This window comes from Cervus canadensis, chromosome 18 (genome assembly GCF_019320065.1).
Source record: "Cervus canadensis isolate Bull #8, Minnesota chromosome 18, ASM1932006v1, whole genome shotgun sequence".
In the NCBI taxonomy this organism is placed as follows: Eukaryota; Metazoa; Chordata; class Mammalia; order Artiodactyla; family Cervidae; genus Cervus; species Cervus canadensis.
In genome coordinates, this window is record NC_057403.1 from 20,852,686 (window position 1) to 20,872,510 (window position 19,825).

Here is a 19,825-nt window from a genome sequence, read left to right on the forward strand (position 1 = left end):
ATGATTAAACTGCCGACTGACAATTCCTGAATTTTTAACAGTCAGCTCCTATGAGCCACTCCAGCATACTGCTGTTTTGAGAATTCGGTTTTTTTTTTTAATATTCTCTTATGTTTTCATACAGTGTTTTTTTTTTTTAATTTTTTTAAATGATGTATTTATTTTTGGTTGTGCTGGGTCTTCAGTTACTACATGCAGGCTTTCTTTAGTTGCACTGAGCAAAGGCTACTCTCTGTTGCGATACACGGGCTTCTCACTGCAGTGGCTTCTCTTGTTGCGGAGCACAGGCTTTAAGCGCACCAAATGAGCTTCAGTTGTGGCTCACAGGCTCAGTAGTTTGGTGCATGGGCTTTAGTTGCTCCGGGGCATGTAGAATCTTTCTAGACCAGGGATTGAACCCGTGTCCCCTGCATTGGCAGGCGGATTCCTATCCACTGTACCACCAGGGAAGAAGTCCTCTTTGAGGATTCTTTTTGACGCAAGGAACCCACTCACACTAGCTTAGGCTAAAAGGGCATTTTTTGGAAGGCTACAGAGATATGGAAAATAGGGCAAGACACACAGATGGGTAGCCAGATCCTAAGAACCTGAATGCAAGCAGGAAGTGTATTCAGGTCAGTCTCTGTGGGTCACGTGATCTCTTGGGTCTCATATCTTTTGGTCTACTTATTTTAAATCCTTCTAGCCATGTGACTTTAGGAAAGCTTCTTAACCACTCTGAGCCTTGGTTTCCTCATCTGTAAATTGGGGCTAATAGTTCCAAGCTCACTGGGTAGATTCTGTGATGGGTACGCAAACATGCTGTTAGGAGTTGATTTTGTCCTGGAACAAATTAAAATGGACAACCTCTTATCAGTAGTTGGCTAAAGCTGGGCAGAATAAATCACCTCTCCCAGAATCTGGATGTTTAGACAGGAAAGACACAAGGAACATCTTGGAGGAAAGTCCCTGGAAGGCGGTAGTTCCTCTGAGGTTTGATAACAGCTTCCTCCCAGATGCTATGGGCTGCCTCAGTGACCTTCCGATTAGTCCTCAGCCTTTAATCAGTCAAGGCCAGCTACAGCAGGTCTCCATAACCCCAACAAAGACTACAGAGGACAATGAATGCCCCAGCCTCAGGAGAAGAAATCTGATTGGCAGCCTGGGGCAGGTATCCACTACTGGTCCAAGTATCTCTGGCCCAGAGGCAAGAGCTCCCGGTTGAGACAGCCATCTAAAAAGAATTCATTTGAATCAGTTCTAATGAGATGGATGAAACTGGAGCCCATTATACTGAGTGAAGTAAGCCAGAAAGATAAAGAACATTACAGCATACTAACACATATATATGGAATTTAGAAGGATGGTAACGATAACCCTATATGCAAAACAGAAAAAGAGACACAGAAGTACAGAACAGACTTTTGAACTCTGTGGGAGAAGGTGAGGGTGGGATGTTTCGAAAGAACAGCATGTATATTATTTATGGTGAAACAGATCACCAGCCCAGGTGGGATGCATGAGACAAGTGCTCGGGCCTGGTGCACTGGGAAGACCCAGAGGAATCCGGTGGAGAGGGAGGTGGGAGGGGGGATCGGGATGGGGAATACGTGTAACTCTATGGCTGATTCATATCAATGTATGACAAAACCCACTGAAATGTTGTGAAGTAATTAGCCTCCAACTAATAAAAAAAATTAAAAAAAAAAAAAAAGACAGCCATCTAGTCAGTCAGCAAAAATCAGTTGAGCCTGCTGTGAGTGGCGTGCTCGGGACAGCCATGAACAAGACACGGCTTAGCCTCATGAGCTCATGTAGTGGATGAGAGGCGCGTTCACTTCCTGTCAGTGCTGTAAGGGCGACCACAAGATAGTGGCTTAAATAAAACAATGCAAACGTATTATCTTACAGCTCCCGAGGTCAGGAGTCTGTAGTGGGTCTCACTAAGCCAAAACCAAGCAAGGTGTCAGGGCTTCCCGGTGGTCCAGTGGCTAAGACTCCAAGCTCCTGATACAGGGCGACCGGGTTCAATCCCTGATCAAGGAACTAGATCCCACAAGCTGCAACTAGGATGTGGTACAATCAAATTTTAAAAAAATTATTTAAAATAAAATCAAGATGTCAACAGGGACTGGGAATTTGTCTCAAGGGCACTTGAGAGCCACAGAGAGTCTGTGAACAGAGGAGAGGTAGGCTCAGCTCAGGTTGAAAGACACACAGACATGATCTAAGGTGACAGGTAAAGTACAGTAGCAGTAGAAGCAGTTTGGGGCACTCGGAGCCCAAAGGAGACACCTTTCCCAACTTGAGTGTGTGTGTGTCTGTCTGTATAGAAAGTGAAGATGAGAGAGATGGCAGGAATCGCCCCAAGGCAACTGCAATTCTCATTGAGTTTCCCCCCCAGCTTTATGGAAGTACGATTGACAAACATTGTATATATCAGTATTTCAGTTCTACAATGTGATTTCTTATGCACTGTGAAATGATTATCACTGTCAAGTTAATTAACACATCTGTCATCTATTTGTGGTGAGGACAAAAGATCCACTGTCAGCTACTTCTCAGTATATAATCCAATCTTTTTTTTTTTTTTGCCACACTGCCTGGCATATAGGATCTTAGTTCCCTGATCAGGGATTGAACCCACACTCACTGGACCATCAGGAAAGTCCCTATTTGTTAATTTTTGAGGGACCTTCACACTTTTTTCCATAGTGGCTGTACCAACTTACATTGCTTCACAATCCCCTCTCCAACATTTCTCTCTTTTTTTTTTTTGGCTGAGCTGCCTGGCTTGTGGGATCTCAGTCCCCTGACCAGGGATTGAACCTGGGCCCCAGCAGTGAAAGCACCAAATCCTAACCACTAGGCCACCAAGGACCTTGCCCTCTCTGTCATAACCTGTTAGCCAACCTAACAAGTTATGTGAGGTGGTAATCTCACTGTGGTTCTGATTTGTATTTCCCTAATGAATAGTGATTGCATTGAGCCTTGAAGGGCAATGAGCATCTAATTAGAAAGGTGTGTTGGGGGTGGGGGGGTGGAGGGGAGGGCGGGCAGGGAGCATCCGTGGCGGAGGAAACATCATGTGGAAAGGCCCAGAGGTTTGAAACAGCTTTGAAGGAACTAGTGGTTTCAATGATGGCCCCACCAAAATACTTCCTCATCCGTGGAACCTATGAATGTGATCTTACTTGGAAAGTCATCCTTGAAGATGGAAGTAAGTTAATGATCTCAAGATAAGATATCCTGGGTTATCCAAGTAGACCCTGCGTCTAAATACAAGTTTCTTTATAAGAGACAAAAGAGGACTTCCCTGGTGGCTCAGTAGTAAAGAATCCACCTGCCAAGGGGACACGGGTTCCATCCCTGGTCTGGGAAAGTCTTAACATGCCACGGAGCAACAAATCCTGTGAGCCACAACTATTGAGCCTGTGCTCTGGAGCCCAGAAGCCACAAATACTGAGCCCATGTGCCACAATTACTGAAGCCCAAGTGCCCTAGAGCCTATGCTCTGCAACAAGAAGCCACCACAGTGAGAAGCCCCCACATCGCAACTAGAGAGGAGCCTCCGCTCTCTGCAGCTAGAGAAAAGCCCATGCAGCAATGAAGAGCCAGTGCAACAAAAAATAAATAATCTAAAAAGAGAGACAAAAGAGAGGACAGAGAGAAGAGCAAAAAGCCATGTGAAGTTGAAGACAGAAGCTGAACTCAATTTCTTGCCTCCTTCCCTGGAAGTTGAAGGTGAGAGGTTGGAGATTGGAAGTGAGAAGTTCCAGCCCTCTAGTCACGTGACTGGTCTTTCTGGTCCTGCCCAGCCCCCATCCTGAGTCACCTCATTAGTGTAAACTCAGGTGTGGTCAGGGAACCCCTCTTAATAACAAAGACGCCTATCTGGAAGTTCCAGGAAGTTAGAGGTTGTCACCCGAGAAACAGCCCAAGACCAGGTGCAATTTCCAGTATATGACAACAACGCAGAGGGGGCCAGGATCCTTTTGTTCATTCATTTAACAAATATTGATGGAGCACGGGCTGTGCGCCAGTCATGGTTCTAGGTGCTGGAGATCCAGCAGGATAAACATATCCTGGAGTTGAAGTCCTAATGGGGACAACTGACAATAAAGAAGATAAATAAACTGCAGTGGTGTGTCAGAAGGTGATAAGTGACAAGGGAGAAAGCAAAGCTCGGATGAGTGGGGTGCTGGGAGGGGTTGCAACTTGAAAAAGGGTGGTTGGGGAAGGCTTTGCCTTGTGTATTTAAAAAAAAAATTTGGGGGGAGGGTTGTACCGGGTCTTCATGGCCATGCTCTGGCTTTCTCTACTTGAGGCAAACGGGGGCTCCTCTTCATTACGGCGTGCGGGCTTCTCATTGCGGTGGCTTCTCTTGTTGCAGGGCATGAGCTCCTGGCACACAGGCTTCAGCAGTTGAAGCAGGCGGGTTCAGTAGTTGCAGCTCGCCTTTGCCTTGTGTGCTTGAGCAAAGACCTGAATGAGATCAGGTTGAGCCATGTGGGTATCTGGGGGAAGGGCATTCCCGACTGAGGGAACAGCCAGTGCAAAGGCCCTGGGGCAGGAATGTGCCTGCCTCAGGCCAGTGTGGCCGGACTGGAGAGAGGCAGGAGGAGAGGCCAGGTCTGTCTAGGCCACAATGAGGACTTGGACTCGTGTGACAGGTGTGCGGGTGGGGGGCAGCGTGGAGCAGAGGAGAGAGGTGAGGGGACTTAGCTCTTCACAGGCTCCCTCAGGCTGCACGTGGAGAACAGACAGGCAAGTGAGGACTGAGGCAGGGAGGCTGGTAGGGTGAGTACATTCTGATGATCAGTCAACAAACTTGCTGATGGATTGGACTGTCAATGGGCAGTGAGAGGCAGAGTCACAGGTCCCCTCCAAGGCTTTGGGCCGAAACACCTGGAAGGATGGAGCTCTCACTTATCTCCCTGTGGAAGGAGATGGGGGTTGGAGAGTGGGGGTGGGGTTTCAAAGCAAAGGTGAAGGGCTCAGGGTGACCGCCTCCTTGCCCGGGCTGCGTTAATTCTAGCTAGAGACAGATCCACGTTGGACCCCCGGCGCCACATTCACTGTGTCCCACCCGGGCTATCAACCCAAGCTCAGACCCCTTGAGCGTTAAGTCCCGCTAAAGCGCCCACTGCGGCATCAGCTGCCACCTGTCACCACCAGGTGGCGCCCCTTGCACCAGCCCGATCCACCCCAGCTCACTCTCCCCCCAAAATTTTCTTTCACTTTCGCTCTCTGGCTGTCACCCGGCGTGGCCCCTTCCACACCCAGCTGGGGCAAGCCTGGTGCGTGAGGAGAAATGGACTCCGGGTCCCCGAAGGGCGGGGCCGGGGTCCCCCTCCTGGAGCTGAGCGCAGACAGCTGGGGGTCGGGTTCCTGGGTCCCTGGCCTGCGCAGAGTTGCGGGCACCGGACGTCGGGGTTCTTAGAAGGGGAGATGAGGAGTTTTCACCGTAACTGTGCTTCACGCAGGAAGCCCTATAGAGTAGGAGGCGGAAACTTAGCCACATCAAAGGACCGAGGGAGGGGCGGGGAGGTGAAGGGGCGGGCAAGGAAGGGGCTGGGGTGTGGGGGTCCGAGACTCGCTCTTCTGTCCCTTCCAAGATCCGGCCACAGGCATGAAGGGCCCCCGGCAGAAATGATAGTGCTGGCGCCAGCCTGGAGCCCAACTGTGCGTATCCCTAGGGGTTAAGGTGGGGGAATGGCAGTGTCAAGATGGGCAGAGCTGAGAGGGGAGGTGGACAGAGTTGCGGTGGACACGAGTGGGGAGATGAACAGGGGTGGGGGAGATGGAGAGAGTTCGGGGGAGATGGACAGAGTTCGGGGGAGATGGACAGACTTGGGGTGGTCAGGAGTGAGCAGATGGACAGAGGTGAAAGATTGACAGGGGTGGGGGAGATGGACAGAGGTGGGGGAGATGGACAGAGTTGGGGGGAGATGGACAGGGGTGGGGGAGATGGACAGGGGTGAGGAGATGGACAAAGGTGGGGGAGATGGACAGAGTTGGGGGGAGATGGACAGAGTTGGGGGAGATGGACAGGGGTGGGGGAGATGGACAGGGGTGGGGAGATGGACAGAGGTGGGGAGATGGACAGGGGTGGGGGAGATGGACAGAGGTGGGGGGAGATGGACAGAGGTGGGGGAGATGGACAGAGGTGGGGAGAGATGGACAGGGGTGGGGGAGATTGACAGGGGTGGGGGAGATTGACAGGGGTGGGGAGATGAGGAGATGGACAGGGGTAGGGGAAATTGACACAGGTGGGGGGAGGTGGACAGAGGTGGGGCAGATGGACAGAGCTGGCATGGACAGAAGTGGGTGAGATGGACAGGGGTGAGGGAAGAAGTAGGGAGGTGGGGGCAAATGGGGAAGATAGGACTCAGATCTAGGGAGAAACAGGAGAGATGAGCATGAAAAGACAGAGGAATGGGCAGAGATGAGAAAATCCTGGGCAGAGGTGAGCAGAAGTGGAGAGAGATGGGCTGAAGTGCGGAGATGGGAGGTGAGACAGACAGCGGGGCAGAGGAGGGTGAAAACTGTTCAGCACGTGTCCAGAGGCAGAGAGAGATACAGGGAAAGATGGTCGGAGGTGGGCACACAGGAGCCAAGCGGAAAAGGGGTTGAGAAGTGGGAAAGCTGGAAAGGGAAAAGAGGGAAGAGAGAACAGGGGTCTGCAGGGGGCAGCCTCCACGAGGGAGGGGGCCGTGTGTGGAGTCCATGGAGCCCCCGCCCTGCCCGCCCGCAGACCTCCCTTCTGCTGCTGCTGTTACTGCTCAGCCCTGGCCTCCAAGGGACCCCCGACTGCTCCTTCCGCCACAGCCCCATCTCCTCCACCTTTGCCATCAAGATCGGCAAGCTGGTGAGCGTCCCTGTTCCCAATCCGCGCTCTAGGTGCTGTCTCTGGGTCTGACTTCCCCCTGTCAAAAGTTTCTGTGGCCCCCTGCCTCCTCCCTCTGGGTTCCCTTCTGTCGTCTGTCCCTCCATCCTTGCTCCCTTCGCTATGGGTCTCTGTCCCCCTTTCTCTGGGTCCCCATCTCCCCACCCTGGGTCCCCGCCCCCTTCTTTCTGGGTCCCCGCCCCCTCCCTCTGGGATTCTGCCCCCTCACTCTGGGTCCCCGCCCCCTTTTCTCTGGGTCCCCGCCCCCTCACCCTGGGTCCCCGCCCCCTCACTCTGGGTCCCCGCCCCCTCACCCTGGGTCCCCGCCCCCTCACTCTGGGTCCCCGCCCCCTGTCTCGGGTCTCTGTCTCTTCTCTGAGTCCCCACCTCTCCCCTCTCTGGGTCCCCGCCCCCTCTCTGGGACTCCGCCCCCTTCTCTTTGGGACAGCCCCCCCCCACTCTGGGTCTCCACCCCCTCACTCTGGGTCCCCGCCCCCTTTCTGGGACTCCGCCCCCTTCTCTCTGGGTCCCTGCCCCCTCTCAGTGGGTCCCCGCCCCCTCTCTCTGGGTCCCCATAGTTTGTTTCCTCCTGTCTGCGCAGGCCTGACCCCGTTTTCTCCCGCAGTCCAAGTACCTGCTTCAAGATTACCCCGTCACTGTTGCCTCCAATCTTCAGGACGTGAGTCACAGACGGGAGGGGCCCAGGATGGAGGTGGGAAGGAGAGATTAGGCCACCCCCTTGCCCGGGACCCAGGAGTCCTGGCCCCCAGCCCCCTCTGCCCACCCGCGGGACCCAGAGCCTGGGTGGTCTCCCCCCCAGGACAAGCTCTGCGGGGCGTTCTGGCGTCTGGTCCTGGCCCAGCGCTGGATGGGACGGCTCAAGACCGTGGCTGGGTCGGAGATGGAGAAACTGCTGGAGGATGTCAACACCGAGATACACTTTGTCACCTCATGTGCCTTCCAGGTCAGCCCTGAGCTTGGGGGATAAGTGCGGGGAGCCTGATGCTTTCCGAGGGATTGGCAGCAAAGGTCTGCTAGGCCTTACTGGAGCTTTCTCCTTGACTGGGAGCACCCCGAGGGAGGTGGAGCTGGAACCTCAGACCTGCTGGGGTCTGGTGTGGGAAGTGACACTTCTTTAAGTACTGGAGGATGCCCAGGGGTAAGGGCCCAAGGCATCAATTCTGCTCATTTCCCAGGCACTGTTGAAGAATGTTGCTAAGGGGTTCTTACCCTTAGCAACAGGGAGAAGGAGGGAAATCTAAACACCCTCCTGATCTGGGTCTGACTGGGTCCCCTTTGCTAGAGGGCGTTGCTAAGGATGCTTCCCCCTAGCAACCAGGGGTAGCAAGGGTCCAGACCCTCCACGAGACCCAGGCCTCACCCTTGACCTGAGGTGACGCTGGGGGTGATGCTGTGGTGACGTCTCCCTCCCCTGCCCCCAGCCCCTTCCCAGCTGTCTTCGCTTCGTCCAGGCCAACATCTCCCACCTCCTGCAGGACACTTACCAGCAGCTGGAGGCCTTGAAGCCCTGGATCACCCACCGGAATTTCTCCCGGTGCCTGGAACTGCAGTGTCAGCCGGGTAAAGCCTCCCACCGCCTCCAAGCCCACCGCCCCACCAACTCCTCTCCCACTTTTACAGTCCCTTACCCAGTCCACTCAGGGCTCCCATGGGCTGTGTGACTTCGGGCCTGTTTCCCCAAGCTCATCCCCCTCTGGGCCTCCGTTTACTTGTCTCTAAGAAGGGAGTAACCAGCCTTGCTTGTTTCTCTGAGGCAACTCTATCCCATAGAAACAGAATGAGAGTCACATGTTTGAGTGTAAATTTTCTTATAGCCATGTTTAAAAAAGTTAAAAAAAAAAAGGTAAACTCACTTATTTTTCAGGATTCTTAATGTTTGTTATTTTTTAGTATGCTATAGGTGGGTTTATTTTTAAAACTTTTTTACATTGGGATAATTACAGATTCACAGGAAGGGGCAAAGAAACATACAGGAAGGTCCTGGACACCCTTTACCCAGCCTCCCCAGTGGTCCATTTTGCTTAGTAATGTTAATTACAGCACAAGAAATTGACATGGGTGCAATCCACAGAGTTTATTCAGAGTTTATCAGTTATGTATGCATAACTGCATAACTGCATGTGTGTGTAGTAAGTAGTGTCTATTAGCTGCTGTAACAAGGTACCACCAACCAAAGTAATTTAAAGAGGAGAAGTTCATCTTCTTATAACTGAGGTGTCAGCAGGACTGGCTCCTTCTGAGGGCTGTGAGGGAAGGATCTGTTTCAATTGTCTCCCTTGGCTTGTAGATGGCCATTTTCATGTTCGTGGTGCTCTCCCCCACACATATCTCTGTGTCTAGATTTCTCCTTCTTATAAGGACACCAGTCATATTGTATTAGGGCCACCACTAACAATCTCATTTTAACTTGATCACATCTTTGAAGACCTGATCTCCAAATAAGGTCACATTCCGAGGTACTAGGGATTAGGACTGCATCGTATGAAGAAAAATTTTTTTCCCGGCTGTACCACACGGCTTGTAGGATCTTAGTTCCTCAACCAGGGATGGAACCCGTGCCTTGTGCAATAGAGGCTAGGAGCCTGAACCACTGGACGGGACTGCCAGGGAAATCCCTGAGTCTGCGTAATTTGATCCCCATCCCAGAACTCCCACCTCCATCCCCTGGCAACCAGTAATGCTATTGAATTTAATTCTCATAGTTTTATAATTTTTAAGATAATTATTTCAATCACAAAGAGCCCTTTAAAAAGTAATTTATTTATTTATTTTTGGCTGCTCTGGGTCTTTGTTGCTGTGCGCGGGCTTCCTCTGGTTGCTGCAAGCGGGAGCTCCTCTTCCTTGCGGTGTGTACACATGTCATTGTGGTGGCTTCTCTTGTTGGGGAGCACAGACTCTAGGTGGTAGGGCCTCAGTAGTCTTGGCACACAGACTTAGTTGCCCTGCAGCATGTACTGAACCTGCGTTAGCAGACAGATTCTTATCTACTGCACCACCAGGGAAATCCTTTTTTTTTTTAAAGCTTTGTGTGTGTGTGTGTGGCTGTGCTGGGTCTTCATTGCAGCACACAGGCTTTCGGTTGGTATGCAGGCTTAGTTGTCCCTCGACATGTGAGATCTTAGTTCCCTGACCAGGGATGAAACCAGCATCCTCTGCATTTTAAGGCGGATTCTTAACCACTTAACCACTGTTTGCTGTTCATATTTACATGCATCACTAATTATCCATTCAACTAAGTTTTACTAACCATCTCCTTGATGCTTGGCATTGGAGACACAGCACAGAACAAGATCAAGTTTGTGTCCATGGGGCACTAACCTGCTGACAGGTTAGTCAGCAGGTTGTCAGGTCAGGGAGACATGATAAACATGTAAACATATAAACAAACAGGAAAGTGTCTTGAGTGTAATGAGTCCTATGCAGGCACATTAAAACAGGGTGGTGGAATCATGGCTTGAAGTGGTCGGCTGGAAAGTCACCGAAAGTTGCAAACAGGGGAACAGGTAGTGCAAAGGTCCTGAGGCAGAAACCCACCTCCCTATTTAAGGAATCAAGAGGGAGCCCCAGTGGCTGAGGCCAAGTAAGCAAAGGGGAAAAGGTGTGGAGTGAGGGTACGGAGGGAATAAAGGGGGCCAGCTCATGTGGGGCCTTGTGAGCCATCATGGCTTCATACAGTGTATCTTTTATTGTTCTATTATCTGTCCATTCACTCAGATATTTAATTTATGTAAATTAAACTATTTGGGCTTCCCTGACATCTCAGCAGTAAAGAATCTGCCTGCCAATGCAGGAGATTTGGGGTTTGATCCCTGGTGCCTGGAGAAGGAAATGGCAACCCACTCAGGTATTCTTGCCTGGGAAACCCCATGGACAGAGGAGCCCGGTGGGCTACAGTCCTTGGGGTCACAAAGACTCGGACATGACTTAGAGACTAAACAACAACAACAAGTACTAGGTTCTGGCGATGTCTCCTGTCACCCTCCTGGAGCTCATAGACTCCTGGGGGAAGAAGATGAATATATAAATCCATAGGTAAGCAATAAACACGTTTGTCCAATTATAAAATGCAGGGAATTTCCTGGTGGTCCAGTGGTTAGGACTCTGCACTTCCACTGCTGGGGGCCTAGTTTCAATCCCTGGTCTGGTCAGGGAACTAATATCGTGTGTGCCCTGAGGCCAAAACAAGCAAAATGATATATTTGAAATAAAGACTTACTGGGACTTCCCTGGCAGTCCAGTGGTTAAGACTCTGAGCTTCCAATGCAAGGGGCACAAGTCTGATCCTTGGCTGGAGAAGTAAGATCCCAAATGCCACCCAGTCAATAAACAAATAAAAGTAAATAATAAAACATTTTTTAAAATGTGTAGGGTCTGATTAAACAAGTAAACAAGCATACCAATTTTAAAAAGTTATTAGTGACTATTTTTTTTAATATATTTTTGGCTTCGCTGGGTTTTTGTTGCTGCTCTCATTGTGGGCTACTCTCTAATTTTGGCGTGCAGGCTTCTCATTGCAGTGGTTTCTCTTGTTTCGGAGAATGGGCTCTATGGCATGGGTTAAGCAGTTGTGCCCAGGGGCTTAGTTGCCCTGTGGCATGTGGAATCTTCCTAGACCAGGGATGGAACCCATGTCCCTTGCATTGGCAGGTGGATTCTTAACCACTGGACCACCAGGGAAGTCCTATTAGTGACTTTAAAAAAATCAATAAAATGCAACCTTACTACGTACTAGGCACTGTTCTAAGCACTTTCTGTATATTCACTCATTTAATCTTTGTGACAAACTTATGAATTCTGTATAATAATTATACCCACTTTATGGATGAGGCAACTGAGGCCCAGAGAAGTGCGCAGCCTACCCCCGCCCCCTCCCCCAGGTCACACAGCCAGCACCAGGCAGGCCTTTCTTTCCCTTCCCTGGCCTGGTCCTTCTTCTCAGTCACCTGACCTCTCTCCTGGCAGACTCCCCAACTCTGCTGCCCCCGAGGAGTCCTGGGGCCTTGGGAGCCACATCCCTGCCGGCCCCTCAGTCCCCTCTTCTGCTCCTCTTGCTGCTGCTGCTGCTGCCGGTGGCCCTCCTGCTGCTGGCCGCTGCCTGGTGCCTGTGCTGGCGGAGGAGGAGACGGAGGACACCCTACCCTGGGGAGCGGGTGAGCCAGCGGGGTGCGCAGAGCGGGTGGAGAGGGTCCAGGGGGCGACCGCAGGTGGCGGATTCCATGGGGGCCATGGTACCCTGCCCCTCCCATCCCTAGGATGCTCTGTCTCCTGGAGGACCCTGTGTTGGTGTGAGGGCCATGGGGGTGAGGGATGACAGAACAGGAGCAGGGAAGCGGTGGGTCAGCTCTGGATGTAAAAAGACCCCTCTGGGACCATGGAGGGGGACAGACTGGGACAGACAGACTGGAGGCCGAGGAGGAGGCCGGGTGAGCGTCCAGGAAGAGAGGAAGGTCTGAGCAGGGGCCGGGACAGGACCACGGGGTGGAGAGGAGGGGACAGGCAGAGTCAGGGGTCAGGAGGGACAAGGCTGGAGGGTGACAGGCTTGGTGGGGTCGGGGGTGGGGGACAGCAGGGAAGGGAAGGTGGCACAGGCAAAGGACTCTGGGTCTGGCCCAGTGGGGAATCTGGGAGGAGGAGGAACAGTCCAGCATTCTGGAAAGACAGAGAAGCTCAGTGGGGCGGGGAGGTATTTGAATATGGGAGTCTACTAGCCAGGAGAGAGCCGCCTCCAGGAGCAGGCTCTGCAAAGCCTTCCACGTATGAAAAAGCTCAGGGTATTGTAGCAACTTTGTCCAGTCTGGGGGTGGGGTGAAAAAAAACAAAACGGCACTGGAACATCTAGACCTCAAAGGTAAGAAAGGGAAGCTGGGATTTCCTACCCCGGGGAAGCAAGAAGCCCCTGAGGCGAACCTGGGAATGGTTTGGGGGTTGTAGGTGGTACCCTGAGGGAGAAAGGCTGGGAGGGGCCGTGGGTTACCCAAGCACCTAAAGGAAACATTTGGCAGCAATCGCTCACCTGTTGAGTGCCTCAGTGCCTCAGGCCTTGTGCTGGAGCTTTCTACAAATTAACTCACTTAATTGAGAAACTGGTGCCCTTATTATCCCCATTTCCCCTCGGCGGAAACCGAGGCTCAGAGAGGTAAATTTTTTGCCGAAAGTCACACAGCTCCTGAGTGACAGCCAAGATTTGACTCTGGGCCCTCTGATTCCAGCATCCGTGCCTTTCACTCTTCTGCCTCAGTTTCCTTATCTGTACAAAAGACCCATAATCATCCTTTACTCTAGAGTTGTCAGGAGGTTAAGTGAAAGGACCACGAAAAACCTCCTAGAGCAACGCTGTCCATAGGAAATAGAATACAAGCCACACATATGACTTTAAATTTTCTGGTATCCGCATCTTTTTGTTTTTTAATTTTTAATTGAAGTATAGCTGATTTACCACATTGTGCCAATGCATCTTTTTAAAAGTAAAAACAAACAGATTACCTTAAAGAATTTATGTTATTTCACCCTGTGTATCCAAAATCTTGTCATCTCAACATACAATCAATACTTTAAAAATCATTGAGGTATTTTTACATTCTTGTTTTCATACCAAGTTTTCAGAATCCAATGTGTAATGCGACGCTCACAGTGCATCTCAATTCATATGAGAAACTTTTATTAGAAATACTTGATCTGTTTTAAGATTCCATGAAACTTACAGTTGTGTAAGTAGATTCCTATACTCAAGTTCTTTGAAACCTACAAAAGTTTGCCAATAACTGGATCAAGGAACAGTTTCTAAATTCAGTGATTTTTTTCATTTCAGCATTTCTTTTGGACAGTACTTTTTATTACTTTTTGTTTTTGAGATATAATTTTCGATTGAGAAATTTTCCTCCTATCCTTGTCCCTTTTCATACCCTGTTTGCCCACGCTCCCAACAACCACACTATTAATTGAAGCTTAACTTACGTGAAATGAAAAACTAAGCTCCTCCGTTTTGCTGGTCACAATAGGAATGCCCAGCATTCACATGGGGCTGGTCTCAAGAGCTGTCTTGGAAAGCACAGATCTAAAACGTTTCCATCATTGCGCAGTTTTCTTGGACAGCAATGCCCAAACACATAGAGTGCTCACGGTGAATGGAGTCGTTTTCAGACATTGAGTCTGTACTTGAGCTTGTATCCTGAGGTTGGTACTTTCCTCTCCTCTGTCCGTGGAACCTCAAACAGCTCAGTGAGTCATCTATCATCCCATTTTACAGCGGAGGACACTGAGGCCCAGAGAGAGCAGTCACCTGCCTGCGGACACAGAGTCGGAACTTGGAGGAAGTCAGCTAGAACCTGGTCCTTTCTTTGGCCACACTGCTCCTGTCACTGTCCCCCCGGGATGGAGGCAACGCCAGCACCCACCATCGGCTCCCCCTTCCCCCCTTTGTACAAAGCCCTTGTCCCCAGGAAATTGTATATAAATCATCATTTTCTACCAGCACTGGCCAGGTTTGTCTGTGGATGGGACACGGTGTGTGTATGGGACGGTTTGGATTCGGGTTTGGTTTTTAAGTTAATGCAATGTTTCATTCAATACCTATTTTCGGAGTCCTCCCGGGGCCCAGAGCCAGACCAGGGCAATGCTGGGACCCAGACGTGAGTCGGAACCAGCCCCGTCCTCTCAGGACTCCTGGTCCAGAGGGGAGAAGACGTCGGCCCCACAGAGCCCCAGTACACGAGGACACACGCTCTAATGCATGTGGCGTAGGCGTAGCCTGTGGGAGCCCCCAGTCTGTACCTGAGGCCAGCCTGAGAGATATCAGGGAGGTGCTCTAAAGGGAAGGACTCAAGCCAGATTTTAGAAAACGGGGGGCGGGTCGGCATCCCAGTCAAGGGACACTGTCAAGGCAAAGGCTTTGTCCACAAAATCCAGAAAGTGAGAAGCACTCAGGCATCTAGAAGTCATTCCTTCATACGTCAGCTCTCAAGCGGAAGACTATCTTCACCTATTTACCAGGTGCGGACACTGAAGCCCATACAGGGCCAGGGGTTTAGTCAGATCACAAGTCAAACAGGCACTGGAATTCAGATCTCTAAGCCTTAGCGGAGCGCTGAAGGGCAAGCCCTCCTTGCCCCCTGCAGGCCACCACGTGCCCTGCAGCGCGACATCGCTTCAGGGGGTAACTGCTTCTCCTCCAGCATTTCTGGCCCCGCCCATCTGCAAACAGCGGGCAACTCACGCGAGGCTTACCAGCCCCTCAAGAAGACTGCAGAAGAGGCTGGAGAGCTCCGCCCCCGTAGAGCCGCCTCCTACCCCACGTGATCTCGCCCGGCTCAGCCATGGCCGCTTAGGCTCGATGGGAACGATACTGATTGGACAGTCGGAAGATGACCCGCCTCCCGGTGGGGCATTTCTGCGCACGCGCCTGACACTCTGGCCAATGAGAAGACAGAAAGCGGCCGTGTTGCGTCACTTCTTCCGCCCCTGTTTCAAGGGATAAGAAACCCTGCGTCTAGGGTTCCTTCTTTCCCAGGCGGCTGCCGAAGATGGCGGAGGGGCAGGTACAGGCTCCGCGCGGGCCGGGGCGGCGTGGGGCCGGGTGGGGTCCAGGCCGGACCGGGGTTGGACCTCTTTTCTCTCGTAAGTGTGCTGTGGAACTTAAGGACGATAACTGAGCAAAGCAGAAAGCTTTCGGGGTAAGAGAAATCCAAAACGGGAATATAAGGCAGTTTTTGCGCTCTGGGTTGGCTAAGAATGCGGCATCGTTTTTTCCTCGAGGGGCAGTCATCGGGGCTTCCTACACAAGAAGAGTTATTTTAAAATTAGGCCTCATTTATTTAGATTTTGGCGGAATTGAACTGGTGTGTCCCCAGCAATGGGAAAGCATGCTGAAGGCGGCTACGCCACCTGGGGATGGTGAGAAGCCGGGAGTAGGCCAAAATGGAGGGTATTTCCGCCCTGCCCAGGCGCCGGTTGCTTCGGCCACGTGAAAGTGCAGCAGGGGGTAATTTGGCACGAAACCTTTGTTGTGGATTGGGAGATCTCTTGCATATGGGGCAGGCACAAATTGCTTTCTTTTGGGATTAGATGGATCTAATCTGCTGGTGTTAGAAACTGGACTGAATGAAATGTTCCAGATCCTTGAGACATTCTTAATTGCTTAATCAGCCAGAGACCCTCAAGGAATGCAGAAACTTACCACTGACTCTTCTCTGGCTCCTTGTGTAACGTGTTGCTGATAAAGGGAGGGAGTGGCTCTGGAAGGGGTGTACATGTGATGGGGTCTGTGGTTCAGGAAGGAAAATTAAGTTTGAAGCCAGGGAAGTGGTAGAGCTCCGAACATGGGTCCCTGCGTTCACATAACATACACTTGGTAAGAGCTGGGACTTCTGAAAAGAAGCCAAGGATTAGATTAGTATTTGAGCCGTTAAAGCTTGCCTGAGGATTCAGAGCTAGTCAATACCAGAGGAAGCTTGGGCTTTTGACTACCCTACCTAGCTTCACTGCCTCTGAACCTGTTTGCTTTGATACTCACACTAGAAAGCTACCTTTGAGATCAGAACAGAATCAGATTTTGTCCAGGTTCTACAGGTTGCATCCAGATTACTGGTTCTTTTAACTGGGTGATCAGTGTTGGTTCATATTGTAGCTCATTCTCTGACCATGGAACATAATCTGGAGATAAAGATGCCTGCCCTTGAAGCAGCTGAAATGTGAGGGGTTGGTTTATTTTGTATCTTACCTGCCCACTGAAATCCTGAGTCAGTCATTTGCTTTCTTGGCCATCTCTAAAGTGAGCCTTAAGTTCTAGTTTTGGGTCTGATATCTGGTTAGCAGGCATTCTGGGAGGTAAGTGAACTAATGCAGAAGAGTAATTGGTTGAGGTGGGCAGTCAAAGTTGTGGGTGCCTTTGAGCCCTTCTGAGCTCTTCAACCTGTCTCCAACAGGTCCTGGTGCTCGATGGCCGAGGCCATCTCCTGGGTCGCCTGGCGGCCATTGTGGCCAAGCAGGTGCTTCTGGGTAAGTCAGCTTGCTGCCCACAGCTCCTACCAGACATGAGCTCGGAGGTCAGTGATGAGCAAAAATCACCATCTTTCGTTTGAGTCTCACGACCGTGAGATCAACCCCATGCACCGCTCTGAGACCTGCCAGCATCCTTCCCTCCCGGGTTGGGGGCTCTGAATTCAAAACATGTTTTGTTGGAGTAACAAATTGAACTTGAGCATGAGACCGGCTCCACCAGTTAGCACTCTGTGACTTGGGGCAGGAGATTCTGGTGTCTCCTTGAGTGTTTGTGCACAGGGGCCAGTTTCAGGCAGGGAGGGGGTCTCCTTTCTGGACAGTAACTGGGCACCTGGCTTCCTTGACCTTTGCCCTCCTTGATTGTTCCATTTTCCATTCCCTCTAGGCCGGAAGGTTGTGGTCGTGCGCTGTGAGGGCATCAACATTTCTGGCAACTTCTACAGAAATAAGTGTGAGTTAGGGCCTGGGAGGAGGTCTGGGGAGGCTGGACCTGCATGGGGCTCAGGCTTCACAGACTTGGAAAGCAGACCCCCTAGTGGTGGGAGAGGCAAGTCCGAGTTCCTTAGCAGGCCCTCAGAAGTGGGGTCGTGGTGATGGAAGGAGTTACGGTCTGGCTGGGGACTCAGGCCTTACATGCTCTCCCTTCTTCCCAGTGAAGTACTTGGCCTTTCTCCGCAAGCGGATGAACACCAACCCGTCCCGGGGCCCCTACCACTTCCGAGCCCCCAGCCGCATCTTCTGGCGGACAGTGCGAGGTGAGCTGGGCCCAGGGACCGCAGGTGCTGAAGGGGCAGGTAGCCAGTGATGAAGACTTCTCCCACTCGTGTTCGAGTTTCCCAACCGTGAGATGACTCCACATGCACTACCATCTGAGGCCACCTGTCTGCCTGCCTGGGTGGGACAGCGGCTCCCCACGTGCCCCAGTGAGCAGGCCTGCTGTCCTCTGTCCACAGGCATGCTGCCCCACAAGACCAAGCGGGGCCAGGCTGCTCTGGAGCGCCTCAAGGTGTTCGATGGGATCCCACCGCCCTATGATAAGGTGAGCAAGACCCAGCTCCCTCGACAGCACCCACGTGGCTGGCGTCGGTGATGTTCTACAATTACCTACATTGTTTGATCCCTGTGAAAACAGCACCGGCTGAGACGCCTACCCCAGCCAGCATTCTTCCCTGTCTGTCCCTCACTCCAGGTCTCTAAGCCCCTCTCCTTCTCTAACAGAAAAAGCGAATGGTGGTTCCTGCTGCCCTCAAGGTTGTGCGTCTGAAGCCTACTCGGAAGGTGAGTCTCCAGATGTTGCTGAGTGTTACCCTTGGGATTCTGAGGTTTCCTAGGAGGGGTGCACTGAGGGCCCTAGAACTGGCAGATGATGGCTTTTTCTCACGATGGTCTGCGGATGCCACTGCGGGCAGTGCCGAGAACGCCAATGGCTCAGCTGATGCCAGCAGGAACAGGGAGCCCTGCCAGGGAGCATGGCTTCCCTGACAAGTTGGAAGTCTCTAGGACAGGATGCTCATCCCCTCGCCTAGTCACCCTGGCCTCCTTTTCTAACAGCTTCGTTTCTTCTCCCTCCCCTCTAGTTTGCCTACCTAGGGCGCCTGGCTCATGAGGTTGGCTGGAAGTACCAGGCAGTAACGGCCACCCTGGAGGAGAAGAGAAAGGAGAAAGCCAAGATCCACTACCGGAAAAAGAAGCAGCTCATGGTGAGGGTGGGCTTGTACTGGGGCCGGGCGGGGGGCACCACGTTCCCTGGAGCTGGTAACTCTTAATCTCTTTGTTAGGCCCTTGGAAGGCTCTGCCTAAGGCCCACTGTGGGATGGGGAGTGGGATTGGGTCCCTGGGATGAGGATAGTCCCAGGGAGCAGTCACTGATTACTGTCATTTTGGCCCCACAGAGGCTACGGAAGCAGGCCGAAAAGAACATTGAGAAGAAAATTGGCAAATTCACAGAGGTCCTCAAGACTCACGGATTTCTAGTCTGAGCCAAATAAAATTGACTGTTTATTCTTCATGCTTGGCCTGGCCTGCCCTTCCTCCATCGCCACCCTAGGATGTGGGGGCCCCCAGGGGCTGCCATGCAGGTGCCACAGGCAGACGGGGTATAGCTGAGGGGCGTTAGTCAGTGTAGGCAGGTCCAGGGGCCGCGCAGGCATCGTTGGTCTGCAGCCTATTTGTTCGTGAGACTTTTAAGACATGAACAGTTGGAACAACCAGTCCAGTTGCAATATTGGCAGAACTGAGCTGACGACTTAATTGGAAGGGATTCGCATGACGTCAGGGAGTCTGCTCATGCTTCCCCTGTGGTCGGACACTATACTCTGCAGCTGTTAGGATGAGAATGCCCAAAAAGGGTCTCTGGAAGAGAAGTTTCAGCCAAGGGGTCACAGGCATCGCCCTCGTGTCTTCCCTATATTTTGTGATCCAAAACCAATAAATTATTTTGTTAAAGAAATGTGGCGTCTTTGCAGTGTGTGTCTGCTGTAGAGGCAGGCCCAGGGGAGCAAGGCTCTCGGCTGCCGGGAACTTGGAGGATCAGACTGGCTGTGCTGTTTCCACAGGTGGATCAGAAACTGCCTCATGGAGGAGTCGCCCTTGGTGTAGAGATTTTCCATGCCAAGGATTTTGAGATGCCTGTGGGTTTGTGGGTATTTATGGCCTGTAGAGCCTGGTGGTGCCCATTTTACATAGAATTGTCTCCCTAATTCAGCTGCAAAGTATGGAATTGGCCACTCTTCCTAAAACCAGTCCCTCACTGGGGCGTGTGGGCTTTTCCAGTCTGGACTATGCCAGACTGTAGAGATTGGTGGGGTATTAGAGAAAGTCAGAAGTTTTTTTTTTTTTTAAGATTAAAACTAGACCTCTTAGATCTGCCAGGATGAGTCCCTGAAAGGGTCAGGGTACCTAGCCCATGGTCACCTCTCAACACCCAGGGGGGCCCCCCAC

At 51.7% G+C, this 19,825-nt stretch overlaps 2 protein-coding genes and 4 non-coding genes across 9 annotated transcripts; all 6 read left to right on the forward strand.

The window, feature by feature from the left end:
* Positions 1 to 5,159: 5,159 nt before the first annotated feature.
* FLT3LG (fms related receptor tyrosine kinase 3 ligand) lies at positions 5,160 to 14,359 on the forward strand. 3 transcript variants are annotated; one of them, XM_043434850.1, is made up of 8 exons: positions 5,160 to 5,279; positions 5,598 to 5,664; positions 6,737 to 6,850; positions 7,494 to 7,547; positions 7,689 to 7,832; positions 8,311 to 8,449; positions 11,852 to 12,039; positions 14,136 to 14,359. In XM_043434850.1, the coding sequence occupies exons 2-8, from the start codon at positions 5,632 to 5,634 to the stop codon at positions 14,340 to 14,342; spliced, it is 879 nt and encodes a 292-aa protein (XP_043290785.1). In that variant the 5' UTR covers positions 5,160 to 5,279; positions 5,598 to 5,631; the 3' UTR covers positions 14,343 to 14,359. The 3 variants fall into 3 exon arrangements, with proteins under 3 accessions (XP_043290785.1, XP_043290787.1, XP_043290786.1); XM_043434852.1 differs by having other exon boundaries at positions 8,365 to 8,449; XM_043434851.1 differs by lacking the exon at positions 5,160 to 5,279 and adding an exon at positions 5,287 to 5,478.
* Positions 14,360 to 15,335: 976 nt separating this feature from the next.
* Positions 15,336 to 18,893, forward strand: RPL13A (ribosomal protein L13a). 2 transcript variants are annotated; one of them, XM_043434853.1, is made up of 8 exons: positions 15,336 to 15,423; positions 16,810 to 16,882; positions 17,271 to 17,336; positions 17,539 to 17,640; positions 17,839 to 17,924; positions 18,104 to 18,163; positions 18,463 to 18,585; positions 18,778 to 18,893. In XM_043434853.1, the coding sequence occupies exons 1-8, from the start codon at positions 15,409 to 15,411 to the stop codon at positions 18,862 to 18,864; spliced, it is 612 nt and encodes a 203-aa protein (XP_043290788.1). In that variant the 5' UTR covers positions 15,336 to 15,408; the 3' UTR covers positions 18,865 to 18,893. The 2 variants fall into 2 exon arrangements, with proteins under 2 accessions (XP_043290788.1, XP_043290789.1); XM_043434854.1 differs by lacking the exon at positions 15,336 to 15,423 and adding an exon at positions 15,535 to 15,558.
* On the forward strand, positions 16,927 to 17,010 carry LOC122421813. Its single transcript, XR_006263625.1, has one exon. It is a non-coding gene; the product is annotated as a small nucleolar RNA Z195/SNORD33/SNORD32 family (small nucleolar RNA).
* LOC122421812 lies at positions 17,680 to 17,764 on the forward strand. Its single transcript, XR_006263624.1, has one exon. It is a non-coding gene; the product is annotated as a small nucleolar RNA Z195/SNORD33/SNORD32 family (small nucleolar RNA).
* On the forward strand, positions 17,964 to 18,034 carry LOC122421814. The gene has a single exon (XR_006263626.1). It is a non-coding gene; the product is annotated as a small nucleolar RNA SNORD34 (small nucleolar RNA).
* Positions 18,244 to 18,330, forward strand: LOC122421823. Its single transcript, XR_006263632.1, has one exon. It is a non-coding gene; the product is annotated as a small nucleolar RNA SNORD35 (small nucleolar RNA).
* Positions 18,894 to 19,825: the final 932 nt, after the last annotated feature.